This window comes from Petaurus breviceps, unplaced genomic scaffold, assembly GCF_028583685.1.
Source record: "Petaurus breviceps papuanus isolate PSGF00001 unplaced genomic scaffold, PetGlider_PUasm1.0 214, whole genome shotgun sequence".
In the NCBI taxonomy this organism is placed as follows: Eukaryota; Metazoa; Chordata; class Mammalia; order Diprotodontia; family Petauridae; genus Petaurus; species Petaurus breviceps.
In genome coordinates this window covers 7,142,382-7,160,670 of record NW_027185863.1, presented here as the reverse complement: position 1 = coordinate 7,160,670, position 18,289 = coordinate 7,142,382, and the positions used below count along the sequence as shown (strand labels likewise).

Here is an 18,289-nt window from a genome sequence, read left to right as displayed (position 1 = left end):
ATCTTCACCTTGTAGTAGCATCAGAGGAGAGAAGGGAGCACATGTCAGAAACGTCACAAAGGTGAAATGGACAGGCTTTCACAAAATATTGGACAAGAGGGAGTCTAAGATGACATCTAGGTTGCAAGACTGGGGAACTGGGAGGATAGTGATGCCCTCAAAAGAAACAGGAATACAAGTATTATTTTGCCGTGTATATCTCAACTAAAACTAGATTTCCAATATTTCATTATACAGGGGATTGGCTTTTTTAAAGGCTATGCTAGTAAGAGTACAAGTTCTGGTCTACACTGGTAAGCTAATATTTTCAATGTTATGTATTTTTATGCATTAGTATACACAAAGCTAACTTTGCATGCAGTCTACAGATCTGTCATCTGATTACCAGGTTAGCAAAAAACAGAAAAGCTCATCACTCAAGGATGACGAAAAAAAGGATTTTAATGTGTTAGTAGGAGTACTCCACTAAAGTCAATGATCTTTCAAAACATCAAGAGTAAAATACCAAAGTTTATGTATATATGCCTCTTTTGCAATAACAACTCAAACTGAAATTGTGTTTTAAAGGTTTACAAAATAACAACGAAACCCACAACTCAGTAAAGAAACATCAAGAGGGGCGGTCAGGTAGCACAGCGAGTAAGAGCACTGGCTCCAGTATCAGGATGACCTGGGGATCGAATCCGGGCTCAGACACTTAGCACCCACCCAGAAACACCTGGCCATGTAACCTTGAGCAAGTTACTTAACCCCAATTGCTTAGGGGCGGCAAGGTGGCTCAGCCAGTAAGAGCACCGGCTCCAGTGTCGGGATGACCTGGAGATCGAATCCCGGGCTCAGACACTCAGCACCACACCCAGAAATAACTGGCCGTGTAACCTTGAGCAAGTTACTTAACCCTGATTGCTTAAAAAAAAAAAAAAGTCAAGAGTCTCTAGAAAGGACAATGTTATATTCTGAAAACTTGTAATTCTCGATGCATCATAAACAAAATGTATATATACTAGCATAAAAATGTATTTAAATGCCTACCATTTTTTTCTGCCACCAGCAGTGATAAATGAACAATTGTGACTATAAGTGACAAAATAAATATATATGTAATGTATGAGCATGTATGTACATATATATACACATATATTCATTCACATATATATGTATATGCTTTTTTCCAGTAATTTGAGAGCTCAAACCCATCAATATTCATCTAGGCTAACATGAGGTTACGGCGGAAAAAATATTGTCACTTAATAGTGTGCAGAAGAACTTAACCAAACCAAATTTTTTTCAGTCCAGAACACAAGTATCTACATTGGGTCAATTACCACCAATGAGGCAGGTAAGCCATCCAAACTTAAAGCAGAGAGGTTCAGCGGGTGGAGCCAAGAAGACAGAGTAGAAACAAGACTTCCCCACAGCTCCCACTTCCACCTCCTCCAACACATGTAAAAAACAAGGTCAGAACTCCTGCACCAAAGGCTTCCAATAAAAATACAAGCTGGTTACAGGCCATAGAGGACCTTAAGAAGGATTTTGAAAACTAAATAAGAGAACTGGAGGAAAAATTGGTTAGAAAAATGAGAATGATGCAAGAAAATTGTGAAAAGAGTCAACAACCTGACTGAAGAAAATAATACCTTAAAAAACAGACTAACTCAAATGACAAAAGAGGCTCAAAAAGGCAATGAGGAGAAGAATGTCTTAAAAAGCCGAATTGCCAGATGGAAAAAAAATCTCAAAAGCTCAATGAGGAGAATCATTCTTTCAGAATTAAATTGGAGCAAATGGAAACTAGAGACTTTATGAGAAATCAAGATACTATTGAACAGATCAAAACAAATGAAAAATAGAAGGCAATGTGAAATATCTCATTGGGAAAACCACTGACCTGGAAAATATATCCAGGAGAGATAATTTAAAAATTATTGGACTAGGAGCAGCTAGGTGGCACAGTGAATAGAGCACCAGACCTGGAGTCAGGAGTACCTGAGTTCAATTCCGGCGTCAGACACTTAACATACACACACAAAAACTAGCCGTGTGACCTTGGGCAAGTCACTTAACACCAACTGCTCTCCAAAAAAAAGGGAAAAAATTTATTGGACTACCTGAAAGCTATGATCAAAAAAAGAACCTAGAAATCATCCTTCAAGAAATTCTCAAGAAAAACTGTCCTGATGTTTTAGAACCAGAGGGCAAAATAGAGGTTGAAAGAATCCACTGATCACTTCCGGAAAAAGATCCCCAAAACTCCTAGGAATATATTTTTAATTTTTTTTTTGCTTTTTGGAAGGCAATTGGGGTTGAGTGACTTGCCAAGATCACAGGGCTAGTTTTTGTTAAGTGTCTGAGGCCAGATTTGAACTCAGGTCCTCCTAACTGCAGGGCTGGTGCTCTATTCACTGCACCACCTAGCCGCCCTAACTCAGAGGAATATTATAGCCAGGTTCCAGAATTTCCAGATAAAGGAAAAAAATATTATAAGCAGCCAGGAAGAAACAATTTGAATACTGTGGAAACACAATCAAGATAACACAGGATCTGGCAGCTTCTACACTGAGGGATCGAAGGGCTTGGAATATCATATTCCGGAGGGCAAAGGATTAAAACCAAGAATCACCTACCCAGCAAAACTGAGTATCATGTTTCAGGGGAAAATATGGTCATTCAGTGGAATAGAGGACTTTCAAGCATTCTTGATGAAAAAAACAGAGTTGAATAGAAAATTTGACATTCAGATACAAGAAGCAAGAGAAGCATGAGAAGGTAAACAAGGAAAAGAAATCATAAGGAACTTATCAAAGTTGAACTATTAACATTTCTACATGGAAAAACAATGACTGTAATTTCTGAAACTTTTCTCTGTATGAGAATAGTTGAAGGGAATATAAATGTACATATATATGTATGTATACATACATATATATGTCTATATAGGGGAGTATATGGGAGTATGAATATACATGTGAGTTTGTGTATATATGTGTACAGGTATATACAGAGGGCACAGGACCAATTGAATAGTAAGGGATGATTCTTAAAAGGTGAAATTAAGAGATGAGACGAATATAATGAGAGGAGATGGGAAGAGATAGAATGAGGTAAATTATCTCATATAAAAGAGGCAAGGGAAAATGGTTACAATGGAGGGGAAGAAAAGGAAGGCAAAAGGGAATGGGTCATCCTTATTCTCACTGAATTTGCCTTAGGGAAGGAATGACATACACACTAAATCGGGTATTTCACCGTACAGGAGAGTAGAGGGGAAGGGGATGAGAGGGGGGATGATGGAAGGGAGGGCAGGTTGGGGGGAGGGAAGTTGGAAGCACACACTTTTGAAAAGGGACAGGGTCAAAGTAGAGAATAGAACAAGTGGGGATGGGATAGGATGGAGGGAAATATAGTCAGTCTTTCACAATATATCCACTATGGAAATGTTTTGCATAATTACACATGCACAACCTATATTGAATTGTTTATCTTCCCAGTAAGGGTGGTTGACGGTGGAGGAAGGGAAAGAATTTGGAATTCAAAGTTTTAAAATCAAATGTTTAAAAAAAAATACACACACATATGTAAATATGTATATATTTATTATTATTATTAATTATTTTATCTGCACCTGGGAAATAAGATATACAGGCACTGGGGCACAGAGATCCATCTTGCCCTACTGGAAAGTCCGAGGGGGCATGGGGAAAGATATAGGAAAGAGAGATTGGGGGAGGGGGTATACATGGGGATCACTGCTTTGGGGTGGGGGGGGAGAGACGAGGAGAAAATTTGTAACTCAAAATCTTGTGGAAATGAATGATGTAAACTAAAAATAAACATAAAATTTAATTTAAAAAAAAAGCAGTGAGGTGCCCTGAGGAGAGATGAAGTGGCATATGCCATGTGGGTCCAACCACTATCACCACTTTGACACCACCTCCCTTCTGGTTACATTAGAAACAGATCAGAACTTAGAGCCTAAGAACACCAGGAAAAGCAGTGCCCCCAAGACCAATAGTCCAAATTGTAGCCCACCTCCCACAGCTATTACAGAGGGAAGCAACCTTTGTAGTACAGGGACTTACCAGTCCCATCACAACCAATACCAACTGGCAACCAATGGGCAGGCAAGCCCAAGAGACCCAGGGAGAGCAGCACCCCCAGACCACCAGCACTCCTCCCAGCCTGGCCTCTGCAGTCAACATCCAGAGGAGCAAATCTCAAGAGGCATTCCACCGTCCTCAACACCATGTGTTGCCATATACATATAGGGCAGGAAAGTGAGCTTGGCTTATGCAGTAAGGGGTTCTGAGGGAGAAACAAAAAACAGCATGTGCTAGGCAATTCCAACGAACACCACCTTGACCATCATCCCTCCTTCCATCCTAATGGAGACTGCCCTGGAAACCCAGAATCCAAGAGCCCTAGGAAGTGCAATATCCTACAAACTATCAGGCCTGTTTCAAATCAATGTCTCATAGGAGAACAACTATTGTAGAGAAGGGGGCTGTCATTCTAACCAGCAGCAACACTCCCCAGTGACTGAATGCCATCCAAGGGGCAGAGATAAACCCCAGAGCCCCAGAAGTATCAATGCTCTCTCAGACCACAAGTCATTGTCCTGGAAAGTAATGCCTGTGAAGCTACAACCTGTCAACTGTCTCTGTAGGTGCTGTTGTCCACTACTCTTCTCAAAAAACACAAGTACTGGAGCGATTAGGTGGTGCAGTGAAAATACAACACTGACCGTAGAGTCAGGAGGACCTGAGTTCAAATCCAACCTCAGATACTTAACACTTACTAGCTGTGTGACCTTGGGCAAGTCACTTAACCCCAAATGCCCTGTCTTCCCCCTCCAAAAAGCAAAAAAACAAACAAAAACCCCCACAAGTACTGAAGAAATGAAAAAGGAGATTCTCACCACAAATGTATTGTCAAATAACTAAACATCAGAAATATGCTTTTTTCAGTGGAAAAGACATTTAAAAAGATGCGTTATCATCTGCTTTGCCACTGTACCTTTCAACAGGAACTGTCTTGCTTTTTCTATTTGTATCCCAATGCTTAGCATATTATCCATACATCTCTCTTCCTCAAACATAACAGATAAAGGCAGACACAAAAAGACAAACAGAAAGAGAGAGAATCTTCTTTTTCCTTCCATGATTTTTCCACCACCAAGAGACTGAGATTTGAAATTTTCAGAAGTGAAAAAAGAATAACACTGAGAAACCAAGGCTACAAAACAGTAGCTTAAGGCAGTCAACATGGCCAGAAGCCAGTATTTTAAGACATCAATTTATTCCCAAAGCCAGAATATTTCTTTCATTGGCTAGTAAAGACGAGTTTGTTCTTCTGTTTTTGTTTTGTTTTCTTTGGAGGGGGGAAGGCAAGGTAATTGGGGGCAAGTGACTTGCCCAGGTCACACAGCCAGTTAAGCGTCAAGCGTCTGAGGCCAGATGTGAACTCAGGTCCTTCTGACTCCTGGGCCAGTGCTCTATTCACTGTGCCACCTAGCTGCCCCTAGTTTGTCTGTTTTTCAAAATTCTAGTGATCGCTTTGTAATCTACAGAAATCGTATATTATCAATATCTAAGTTAGTTACCCAAAGTGATTCAGGAAAAAAATGATTACTTCAGAATCGTCATGTTTAAAATCAGTCTTTGATAAAATTACTATTGTTACCAAACTTTCTCTAAACATAATGTTTCTTAAGATTTAAGTTTTATACACAAATAAGAATGAAAATAACTCTTGCCTGTTTTTTCAGGGTATCATTTAATTCTTTCAATGTGTCAAAAGATGACTTTAGCCTCTTGTTTTCTTTAGTCTTTTCTTTAAGAGCTTCTGTTAAGCGCTTAATTTCTTCAATGTGATGCTTAAGGGAAAAAAATAACTTCTAAAAATTAGGTAAGGATACAGTATCATCAATATTTTCAGAAAGTTACCAATTAACATAAATTGACTAAGTTATTGCTATTTTAAAGTTATTTTAAATAATGCAGATTAAACAAAATCATAAAACTTTATGACACAAAGCTCACTACACCTCATGACTTAATTATCATAAGAACTGTGGTCACTTGATCCAAGTTCAGATCACTAAGAATAAAACTCAAGCATCTATTTTTGATAATGAATAGAATCAAATGCAGAAAAATAATATAATGACAAAGATATCACAAATAACATTTATGAAATACCAAGAGATATGTAATGTTGGAAAATTTATGTTAAAAGAAAATAAATTAATCAGCATTTGATATCTTCCCAAAAAATCCCAAGTTCTGACAGAGCAAAACTCAAAGGAAAAGACCCAATGAAATATACCTGTCAGTTGCCCAAATGTTCAATTTCAAATTAAGATTGTATGAATAATTCAACTACCTAGGAATAATAAACCAATCAACCAGATGTTTTATGTATCTACATGATAACAACAAACCAGTATGAATGGTTTGTTTTGTCAACGAATAAGAGCCAGACAATTTGGGGGCATGATGTAGACAGAGCCTAGGTGTATCTCATTTACTACAGTGATAAACAGGGAAGGATCTAGAGTAGTTTAAAATGGTTAAGATAAAGCAGAAACTAATACTAGGAAACAGATGTTCAAAAGATGCATCAGACCAAATATTTGGTGTTATTAAGGAGCTGAGTTTCTTAATAGTACCATCTCTAAAACTGAATGATGACCAAGTATGAAAAGAATAATCAGGGGTGGCCAGGTAGCAAAGCGAGTAAGAGCACCTGCTCCAGTGTCGGGATGACCTGGATCAAATCTGGGCTCAGATACTCAGCACCACACCCAGAAATAACTGGCAGTGTAACCTTGAGCAAGTTACTTAACCCCGATTGCTTTAAAAAAAAAAAAAGGTATAAAAAATTGATGGAGTACATAAAGCAGATGAAGATTCAAACCAACTTTTCCCTATTTTACAAATTAAAAAAAGAATGACAAGCTTTAGAGATAAACTGCTGAAACTTATTAATTCTCTTTCCTCTCATTCAATGAATTCATAATGTATTTTAAAAAGCAGGTTGCTTGAAGGTTTCACAGTACTAAGAACCAAAATCAAGACTGTTCTCAAGTGAATTATATAAATATTATGAAAATTAAGGGTAATTACTGTAGCCATTTTAAGCACAGCAGGTATAGAGGCATGGAAAAAACAGTCTCACTAGATGGCGCAAAGAGAAATGGAAAACCAATGACCCTTATTAGAGATTCAAAGATTTGGAGCTAAAGGAGATTTTACATGTCACCCAATTCAATCCTTTTATTTTACAAATGAGGAAACCGAGGCCCAGAAAGGTTAAGTGACTTGCCCAAAGCCACATAAGCAGTAAGTGGCAGTGTTGGGATTCAGACCCAGGTCTTCTGACTCCATATCCCCTGTCCTTTTGACTGTGCCACACTGCCTCTTCACTCAGCCTGGACATTCCTATTGGAATTTTGATACCAGGAGCTTAAGAAAAAATAATTTTATTTCATCAAATTATAGTTAAGTCAAAAAATCAACAAGCATTTGTTCAGTCTAATATATGCCAGACAATGTGTTAAGTGCTAGTACATCACTCACTAGTACAAACTGTTTCAAATCCAAGAGATACTAAAAATCCATCCCATAAAACAAACATTTGAGTAAGAAACCAGAATACAGAAGAGCACATAATCTAGGGTTTCGTAATATTTCCTGGCAGGGCAAATCTCTTTCATTAGGGAGCACAGGAAATAAGCATCTAATTAAATTCATTACATTTTTCTCATCTAACAGCTTTAAAATTATCACTAGTAAGCTTCATTTTGTCTCAAGCTCTTAGCTTTACTTTTGGCTGAAAACCACAAAAGCAGAAAAAGAGGGCAGCTAGGTGGCACAGTGAATAGAGCACCAGCCCTGGAGTCAGAAGGACCTGAGTTCAAATCTGGCTCAGACACCTGACACACTTACTAGCCATGTGACCTTGGGCAAGTTGCTTAACCCCAATTGCCTGTCCCCCCCCCAAAAAAAAAGGAAAAAAAAATTAAAAACAAAAAGAGCAGAAAAATATCACTGCTTGAAAAAGTTTCATTCAACATACACCTCCTTCTTTACACTGATTCAAGCTTCTAAGTCCTACTTTGCCTAAATCCAAAGGAAAATAAATGTTAATTTCTATAGGGTCATCTTCATACCAAGTAAACTTGTGATGAAATCAAGTAGTAAAAAATCAGCTTTTAAACTAACCTTGTCAAGAAGAAAACTGTTTACATTAAACTGGAATCTTTCTATATAAAGTTACCTCTTTCATAATTTGAAATTTTGTATGAATTTCTTCTTCAACACTTTTAATTTTAGTCAAAGCAACTTCATGTTGGATTAGCAGTTCTTCTTTTTGACTTAAAAAATGTTCTCGCTTATGAAGTTGTGCAGCAAACTCCTGCTGTCCAGCAGTTTCTTGCTGTATCAAAATATCAAGTTTTTAAAAGTTTTTTTTAGGCAAAACGAAAATACACATATATTTGATGCAAAACTTTTCTTTCTTTGGTGAAAGTTTTCATTCAATGAAATAAACATTCTTTAGAAAACACTTAGGAGTCTCACTAAAATGTAGATTACACAATAGCTAGAAATAGCATTATGAGGAAATTTTAACAGAAATCTTATAAAAGAATATATATGAATGTGCTAAATCAGGGAAAGCTTGTCCTTCAAGAGAATCGTGTGACAGCTGCCCACACTTGTGTTTCTGCCCTTAAACCAAGGCATGCTAACAGCTCTCTCAGTGAATAAACTGATCTATTAAGAACAAGAATGTAATAACACTATTTTAAGAATGAGCAAAAGACTGATGCTTTTTTCTGCTCACAAATCTCTTATGAAAGATTTCAAGAATGTTTGTGGCCAATACTTATAATCAGGCTGCAAACTGAAAGAGAAAATGTTACACATTTAATTTCTTCAAAAAATGAAACTTCATGAATTACAAACATAGTAATAACATGACCAAAGACCCTAAATTGCAGGGACTCACACAAAAACAAGGACACTCCTTCTTTGAAATTTTACAACCAATAAATTCTTACAACCAATGAAAGGGAATTTTTCTGCCAACAGGGGCCCAGAATTTAAGATTATGTCACACTCTCTATTATTACAAGAAAAATACCACCTACCTTTACTCTAAAGGACAGATTTGGAGTAAGGTAATTTTCTTAAAAAGCGTTTCCTTAAGAAGTTTTGTGAAGAAAAAATGTAAAGTGCATTTACTAGGGATATGGAGAACCCTCCATGGAGTAATGTTCATCAAAGGGAACTGCTGAGATACTAAGGGAAAGGGGAAGGGAGAAGGAACTAAGAACCCCACTACAAATCTCCGATTTTACAGATGAAAAACTTAAAGCTCGGAAAAGGAAACTGACTTTCTTTCAAGTTCTAAATTTATGATTTTATTATCCTGCAGGAGACAGCCTGGCATAGTATCAGAAAAACCTGAGTTCAAGTCCAGATGACTGCTATTGTGAGCTGCCTGTATGACCCTGGATATCCATCCCCCCTCCCCCCGGCCAAAATCACAAAGAAGTGAAACCAGTCATAAAACAAATAGATCTTTATCTGCCTAGTGTAATTTACCTTTGGACATTGTCCCCATACCCATCCATCCATTTCTTTGCCTTAAAAACGTTCTCACAGACGAACATTGATTTTTCCCTCATCATTAAACCCACTGCTTTTAATTAATATACTTTAGATTCAAATTTTATTGGATGCTAACTGCTAAGAATATTAAACATTTCAAAATTCACAATTCATCATGTCTCACCTGCAGTTTCTGATGTATCAGAGATAATTCATTATATATCTGACTGATATGAGGTGGAAGCGAACTTTGCTTGAGTTTGTTAGATAACTTGCTAGATGATACTGCCTTGTCAGTATACTTCAACGGAGAGCAATATCCATCGTAGAAATATTCACTACTTAGCACTGAATTACTTAGCAAGGTAATATCTAAAAAGAAATGAAAATTCCAAGAGTCAAATTTATTTATTAATACTTAAATTACTAAACAAAACTAAGTATAGATTTAAGGTTCTTTCATTTTAAAGCAACATCAGAATGAATTTATGTTAGACAATAAGCCAGGGGAATCTCCAAAACTTTTCATGAGGGAAATTGTGTTTCCCACCCTGCCAAGAATTTACAAACAGCAAAAAGGAGATTATGGTAACAAGTAATTCCCTCTACTGGCTGGAGACGAGTGTTCTAAGGAATTTGGGATATTTCACATAAAACATTAAAAGATAAAACAGCTAAATTATAACACTTATTCATCTCCTGACAATGACAACGAATCAAAGAGGTCACTTAGACTAAGGTGGATCAGAGTTATTCACAGAACCGAGACCACTTCAAATCAACAATACATAGTTAGTAAGATAAGAAGAAGGGGCAGCTAGGTGGTACAGTGAATAGAGCACGGGCCCTGGAGTCGGGACCTGGGTTTGGATCCAGCCTCAGACACTTAACACACACACAAACACACACACACACACACACACACACACACACACACACACCCCAGCCGTGTGACCTTGGGCAAGTCACTTAACCCCAAATACCCTCCAAAAAGCAAAAAAAATAAGATAAGAAGAGATGATGGGAAATATCCCAAACAAAAAAAAACCTTCTCCATTTACACTCCAGGGTTAAGCTGAGGAGCCACAAATTGCCCAGAACAGACATCTCCATTTAGAGCTTTCCTAGAGCATTTTCTACAGCTCTCTTTCCAGAGCAGTGACTCAGTCTGACCTCACCATATGCCCATCCTTTAAGAGAAGAAAAGAGTACTACACTCATCCAGTGTGAGTTAGAGGATGCATTAAAAGAAGAGATCATGTGGGAGGGAGGGCCCACACATGTCCATGAAGTGGAAGAGGGACAACACAGTGGGACATCCACCACATAGCACCTGTCTACCCTCTCCACATCTGACTCCCCTCCCCACTCCTCTGACCCAGCTCAAGGAGAACTCTGAAACTCGATAGGAAAAATCCAAGGCAGTAGTTAGGGGTAGGGTCAAAATGTGAAGACATCTCATTTAAAATTAACTTAGAAAACTGAGAAAGAAGGCAAAAAGGTCAATGAAGCAAGGCTGGGAATAAACCTAAATCCTAAGTAGAAAAAATACAGTAGCACAAAGAAGGAAAAATGACCAAGAAGAAATAAAAGTCCCTTGATGAAAAAAGAAGCCAGATATATTCTATAGGTCACCAGAAGTAAGAAAGCAACATCAAAAAACTGCAGAATAGTTCCAAAAAGATATGAAAAGTTAAAATATAATAATTAGACGAAAGAATGTATAAAAAGGAAGTAACAATGAAAACTATGATTTAAGTGAAGGCAAACATCAGTGCCCTCAAAGAACTCATGACAAAACAAGAGAAGAAACAACTTAAAATATATAACAGAAAAACTCTTCAAAATAGAAGACTCTAAAAAATGAAATGACATGAGTGAAACTTAAAAATACAGATCTGTATGCAAACTTGGCAAAACAGAATTAAAGAATAACAGTAATAAAAGAACACATATATGAGGTCTCTATATATCAAAGCTGCTGAGTTTGAGGAAAAGATGTGAAGATATAACCTAAAAATGAAAGCAATCTCCAAAAAAATATGATGAGGTTAAATTAAGTCTACCATTTTCAAGAAATAACACAAGAAAATTTTCCTCAAGCACTGAAATCAAAATGTAAAAATATTGATTGCTAAAATCAACATATCACCAATCAAGAGAAATCTCAAATTTTAATTACTAAGGAACATAGTGGTTAAACTTCATAATTTCAATTTCAAACAACAAACAAAAAAAAAACAAAGAGAAAGAATTTTAGCTCTCAAAGAAAAAACATCCCAGGACTAATCTTTATCTTAAAAAAAAAACAAACAAACTAGAATGTGGTATTCCAAAAAGCAAAGCTGATAGGGGAAGCTTCCAAGAAGAAAAATTTATGTAAATATAACAATATGCGTGCACATGCATGTGTGTAAATATGCTTATGTGTATGTGTGTATATGTGTGTGTGTATCTTGAAAAGCTCAACGCTACACAAGACTTGAAAATAAGAGGATTTTCAACAACACAGGAATAATCAACTCATTTAACTGAAAGAATCCTGAGATGAGCAAAATATGTGACACACAAAAACTTGAGAAAAACATAAGGTACATAAGCAGTTAAGAAGAAAAGTCTAAACAATTAAATCAACTGTCTTGTGATTCTGGGGTGAGACAAGGATTTTTTTCCCCAAAAATAAAAAAAATTTTATTTTAAATGATTATATTATATTTTATACATTATATATATATATATCTATAATATATATTATAGAAAATCTTCAATCTTAAATTTAAAAAAATCTTAAAATCTGATTAATGGCCAAAGACATAACAATTAAAAGATCACTTCTAGGGAATAAAAAGGATCAAAGAGGCTAATAATTCTGGGCAGATAAAAGTGAAAAGAAGGAAAAATAATATAATTCAAAAGCAAAACTCTCAGTTTACTCCCAGTAGTAAGGAAGAGTTCAGCACTAAATAGCATAATTACTAAGACAAGGAAAAGGAAGGCATAAGAGAAAGTTAGGGACTCATTCCTGTAGTGTCTGACCTTTGAGAGGAAAGAAGGCCCACAGTGGTATTGTTAGTTTCCTAACCCTCTTGGAAGGGTACGGGAAAGCAGGGTCAGAACAGTGGAGGTGAGAGACTTAGGGAGACAGGCAGCACCAGAATGTTTTGTTGCAGGGAGACCTCCTTCTCAAACAATAGTAAGGGGCCCCAGGAGAAGGAGTATATGAGTCTGAAGGGACATCCAGCATCCAAAAAAGACAAGAGGACATGAGTTCAAAGGTTACATAAACTCTTTAGAAAGGGTAAGCAATAAATATAAGAGTATGGAGTAAGAGACACCCAGAGAGGTGCAGCGGCAAGTTGACCCACCAACCCCAAGGGCCACTGCTAGGCCTATCACTGCAGGGCTGGGACTGGATGGAGCAGGGTAAGAGTCAAATGCAGGGCCCCTGGCAGGGGCAGCAGCTGCTCCTGGGACTACCAATCCAAAGCCTAGAAATTTAAAAAGCTCTTATCTGGACCTCCTGGGACCAGGATGGCAGAGTGAACCCCAGCTGCTCCAATCCCCTCCTCTGACCCTGAAAACATATTGCCCCAGGACAAAACTTTAAACAGTAAAGGCTTGGGAACCCTAGAGAAAGGGTGTGGCTAGGGCCCTGCCTCAAAAGGGGTAGAAAGCAGACTGCAAAGACAAAGACTCTGGAGTCCTACTATGGTGAGAGGGAGGAACCAAATTCAGAGGGAGACAGTGTTGACTCCACACTCACAACTGGAGCCTCAACAGGGAACTGGTCTCAAGTACAGAAAGCATTCTTAGATGAGCTCAAAAAGGAACTCTGAAAACCAAATGAGAGAGATAGAAGATAAAATGAATAATTCTTTTAAAATCAAAATTGCAAAATTAGAAAAACATTACAATGAAGAAACAGCTCCTTAAAAAGAAAAATGTGTGATAAGGAAAAGGAGCTCCAAAAACTGAGGGAAATAATTCACTAAAAACTAGAATCAACCAAATCCTCTAAGAGGAACCAAGAATTAGTTAAACAAAACATCACAAATGAAAAATTAGAAAAAGAGATAAAATTATCTCAATGGAAAAATAACTGACTTGGAAAACAAATCCAGGAGAGATAATCTGAGAATCATAGGCCTACCAGAAAATCATGATGAAAAAATGAGCCTGGACAACATCTTCCAAGAGCTCATCAAGGAAAATTGCCCTGAGATAGTAGAACCAGAAGGTAAAACAGAAATAGAGAGAATCCACCCGTTACCTCCTGAAAGAGACCCCAAATTGAAAAGTCTGCAAAATGTTATGGCCAAACTCCAGAATTACCAGATAAAGGAGAAAATACTACAAGCAGCCAGAAAGAAACACTTCAAATATTGAGGAACCACAGTGAGGATTGCACAGGATCTGGCAGCCTCTACACTGAAAGATCGGAGGCAGTAGAATACAATTTTTCGCAAGGCAAAAGAGCTCAGGTTACAACCAAGGATCACCTACCCAGAGAAACTGAACATATTCTTCCAGGCAAGGAGATGGTCATTCAATGATATAATGGATTTCCAGACCTTCCTGATAAAAAAAGTCAGAGCTCAATGGAAAATTCAACTTCCAATTACAAGACACAAGAGAAACATAGAAAGGTAAACAAGGAAAACACACACACACACACACACACACACACACACACACACACCCTATTATTTAATAAGAGCAAACTGTTTATAGACAAGTAGAGGATATGGATATAAATTACACAAAATGACAATTTAAAAAAACCTTATTAAGGGCTACAAAGGGACTGCAATGGAAGAAGAGGAAAGAATGAAGTAGAAAAGGGTAAATTATGCCACACAAAGAGGCATAAAAACAACACAGTAGAGGGAAAGAAGGGAGGGAGCTGAGCATCATATGAGCTTTTCCCTCATTGGTTCTGGTGCAAGGAGAGAATAACACAAACAGTCAAGCATAGGACTCCTATCAAGAAGAGACACAAAAACATATAATAACAGGGAAAGAGGGGAGGGAGAGGAGCTTTGCATGGGATCTGTTCCTGTCGATCCTTGTTCAAAGAAGAAATAACATACTACATTAAGTATAAAAATCTATCATATCCTACAGGCAGTAGGAGGGGAGGAAGGGCTACAAAAGAGAGGGGGGTTTAGAAGGGAGGGAAGAAGTAAGAGGGAAGGGGAGGAAAAAGGAGGGGAAGGGAGAAAGGGGGAAAAATAAAAGCATAAACAGGGGAGGCAATAGGAAGGAGGGAAAGGGACAGATAGTAATCAAAACTGTGAATGTGAATGGGATGAACTCTCCCATGAAACGGAGGCAGATAGCAGAATGGATTAAAACCATAATCCTACAATATGTTGCTTACAAGTAACACATCTGAAACAGAAAATCTATTTTATGAAATATTTTCAATAACTGAGAAAGAAAGGCTAAGTTACTTTTATTAGTTAAATATAGTCCTGGTATCTAACTCAGAGAAGAATAAAACAAATAAGGATGAATGTACACCAATGTCACCAATGAATATTGATGCAAACATTTTAAATAAAGTCAACAAAGAGAATATAAAAATTTAATTGAAAAATATTCACTAAAATATTAACTATGACCCAGTTAGACTTATAGTCAATTAACATTAAAGCTACCAAATCATACCTAGAAATTATATATATATATATATGATAAACAATCTTTACAGAAATAAAAGACAAGTAACTAGAAACTCATGGTTCATGACTGAGCCGTAATAATATAGTAACAATGATAATACTACTGCCTAAACTAATCTACATATTTAGCAAAAGGGCTATTTTATAAAATAAAGTAAAATAATAAAATTCATTTAGGAATAGGCAAGACTAAAGATACTGTCCACAGAACTCCATCCACAATAAAATGTAATTGGGAAATGCATAACAAAATAAATAAAAATATAATATAATACAGATTGTTAGTTTGTGGTTTTCCAAATCAATATGTCGTTATTTCTGTTTGAATCTGACACCAATGGACAAGAGTCAGACCAATGGTTTCACTGGTATACATCAGTTAATCAATAAACATTTATCAAGTACCCATTCTGTGCTCAGTACTATGCTAAGTGCTGGAGATACAGAGAAAAACAAAAGGTAGTCCCTGCTTATCAAAAACTTTTAATAGAGGAGACAACATGCAAACAACTCTCTAACAAGGTAAATACAGGATAAACTGAAGTTAATCGACAGAGAGAAGGCACTACATTAAGGAGGATCAAGAGAAGACTTCTTGTAGAAGGTATGATTTTAGGTGGGACCTGAAGGAAGTCAGAGAACCAGGAGGCAGCAATAAGGAGGAAGAGAACTTCAGAGAAGGGGACAGCCAGTGAAGATGCCCCACAGAGGGAGATGGCATTTAAGGAAGTAAAGAAGTCAGTGTGGCTGGATCAAAGAGTATGTGAGGGAGTGTATGGTAAAAGCCAGAAAAGGAGAGGTGGGGGCAGCTGCGCTGCCAAAACATAAGGAGTTTACATTTGATCCTGGAGAGAGGGAACCATTGGAATTTATTGAATAGGTGAGTGCCATGGTCAGACCTGTGCTTGAGGAAGATCACTTTGATTGTGGCAGAAAGACTATTTACAAGACTACTTAACCATCAGGCTATTTATTTCAATAGTATTTCCCACCTGCACATGAGAAATGCAAACAATCACTGCTGAAAGGGCCGTAGGAAGAGGATGAGCACACAACACAACTGATGCACACATGACCTGGTTCAAGCATTTGGAAAACAACTTACAATTATTAAAGAAAAATACTTCACTATTCCAATTCCTTTGATTCAGCAATCTTTTTTATTAGGCATGTACCCTAAAGCTGGTAAATAACAGGAAAAAAATGGTTCCAAAATAACAAAATATTTATAGCATCGTCCTTTGTAGTAACAAAAAACTGGAAACAGATTAAGCACTAACAGATTAAAAAAAGGCACAGGGAGGCAGTATGGTACAAAGTCAAGAACACTACTAAGAATCAGAGGATTTAGGTTCAAATCTCACCTCTGATAACATTATCTATCTTTGTCAACTTGGGCAAGTCTTAACTTCACTGCGATTTGGTCTTTCTTCTGTATTATGAAGAAACTGGATTAGACGGGGGTTTTTTTAAATCTTTTTTGCGTTAAACCTAGACCTTTGGTAGTCTGGAGAATCTGGTGGAGTCTAGAGAAACCTACGGAACTCCTGAAAATAATGTTTTTAAAAGCACAAAATAGACACAGCTTGGCGGTACAATGGACAGAGTACTAGGCTTAGAATCAGGAAGACCTGAGTTCAAATAAAGCCTCAGACACTTAATAGCTGTATGACAGTGGGCAAGTAAAGGCACTAAAGTTTGTCTCAGTTTTCTCAACCGTAAAATGAGGGGAAATGACAGCACCTATTTTGCAGGACTGTTGGTGAGGAACAAATGAGATAAAATTTGTAAAGTGCTTATCATAGTACCTGGCACATAGTAATTAATATATAAATGCTTATTACCTTCTCCTACCTCCCTAAAATACATAGTATTAACAAAACAAACAATTATATTGAAATAGTTATGAAGGGGTAGCTAGGTGGCCCAGTGAATAAAGCATTCGCCCTGGAGTCAGGAGGACCTGAGTTCAAATCTTGCCTCAGACACTTGACACACTTACTAGCTGTGTGACCTTGGGCAAGTCACTTAAACCCAACTGCCTTGCCTTCTGCCCTCCAAAAAAAAAAAAAAGATAGTTATCAGGTTCCTAGATTCCAGGTTAAGAATCCTCACATGACTTGAATATGACAGATTTTTTTTTTTTTTGGCAAGAAAACCCCAAACTGGGGTGGCTAGATGGCACAGTGAATACAGCACTGGCCCCGGAGTCAGGAGGACCTGAGTTCAAATTTGGCTTCAGACACAACACAAAAACTAGCCTTGTGACCTTGGGCAAATCACTTAACCCCAATTGCCCTCCAAAAAGCAAACAAAACAAAACAAAAAAACAAAAATCTGTTTAGCAACAAGCATATTTAACTAATTTAATCACTATGCCCAACAAACACTAAAATGGCAATAAAATAGCATCTTTAAAAGAGACATTTATTCCCCAATTGATAAATGGTCAAAGAACTCAGACAATTTTCAGAGGTAGAAATTAAAGATATCTTATAAGCATGAAAAACTACTTTAAATCACTATTTATTAGAGAAATGCAAATCAAAACAACTCTGAGGTACCACATCTCACCAGTCAGATTGCCTATGATGACAAATTCTGGAAAGGATGTGGAAAAATTGGAACACTAATGCATTGTTGGTGGAGTTGTGAACTGATTCAACCATTCTGGAGAGCAATCTGGAACTATGCCCAAAGGGTTATAAAAAACTGCATACCCTTTGACCCAGCAATACTACTTCTAGGGTTGTATACCAAAGAAATCAGAGAAGTGGGAGGAAGACCTGTATGTACACAAATATTTACTGCAGCTCTTTTTGGGGTGGCAAAGAATTGGAAATTAAAGGGATGCCCATCAATTGGGGAATAGCTAAATAAGTTGTGGTATATGAATGTAACGGAATACTATTGTGCTATAAGAAATAAGGAGCAGATGGACCTCATATTTACCTGGACAGACTTATACAAACTGATGTGGAGTGAGAAGAG

General features: G+C 37.3%; 1 protein-coding gene across 16 annotated transcripts in view; it reads right to left on the bottom strand.

Annotated features, from left to right (window-relative positions):
- CCDC138 (coiled-coil domain containing 138) overlaps nucleotides 1–18,289 on the bottom strand; it is a 90,942-nt gene that overhangs the window by 61,517 nt on the left and 11,136 nt on the right. For 6 of the 16 annotated variants that reach the window (XM_069094016.1, XM_069094017.1, XM_069094020.1 and 3 more), the window contains 3 exons: nucleotides 9,799–9,986; nucleotides 8,278–8,436; nucleotides 5,753–5,872 (listed from right to left, as the gene is read on the bottom strand). The exons of 7 other annotated variants lie outside the window; for them this stretch is intronic. In XM_069094016.1, coding sequence (XP_068950117.1) covers nucleotides 5,753–5,872; nucleotides 8,278–8,436; nucleotides 9,799–9,986 — 467 coding nt within the window. The remainder of the gene's footprint in view (nucleotides 1–5,752; nucleotides 5,873–8,277; nucleotides 8,437–9,798; nucleotides 9,987–18,289) is intronic. 3 more of the 16 variants (XM_069094024.1, XM_069094032.1, XM_069094018.1) reach the window with 2 other exon arrangements.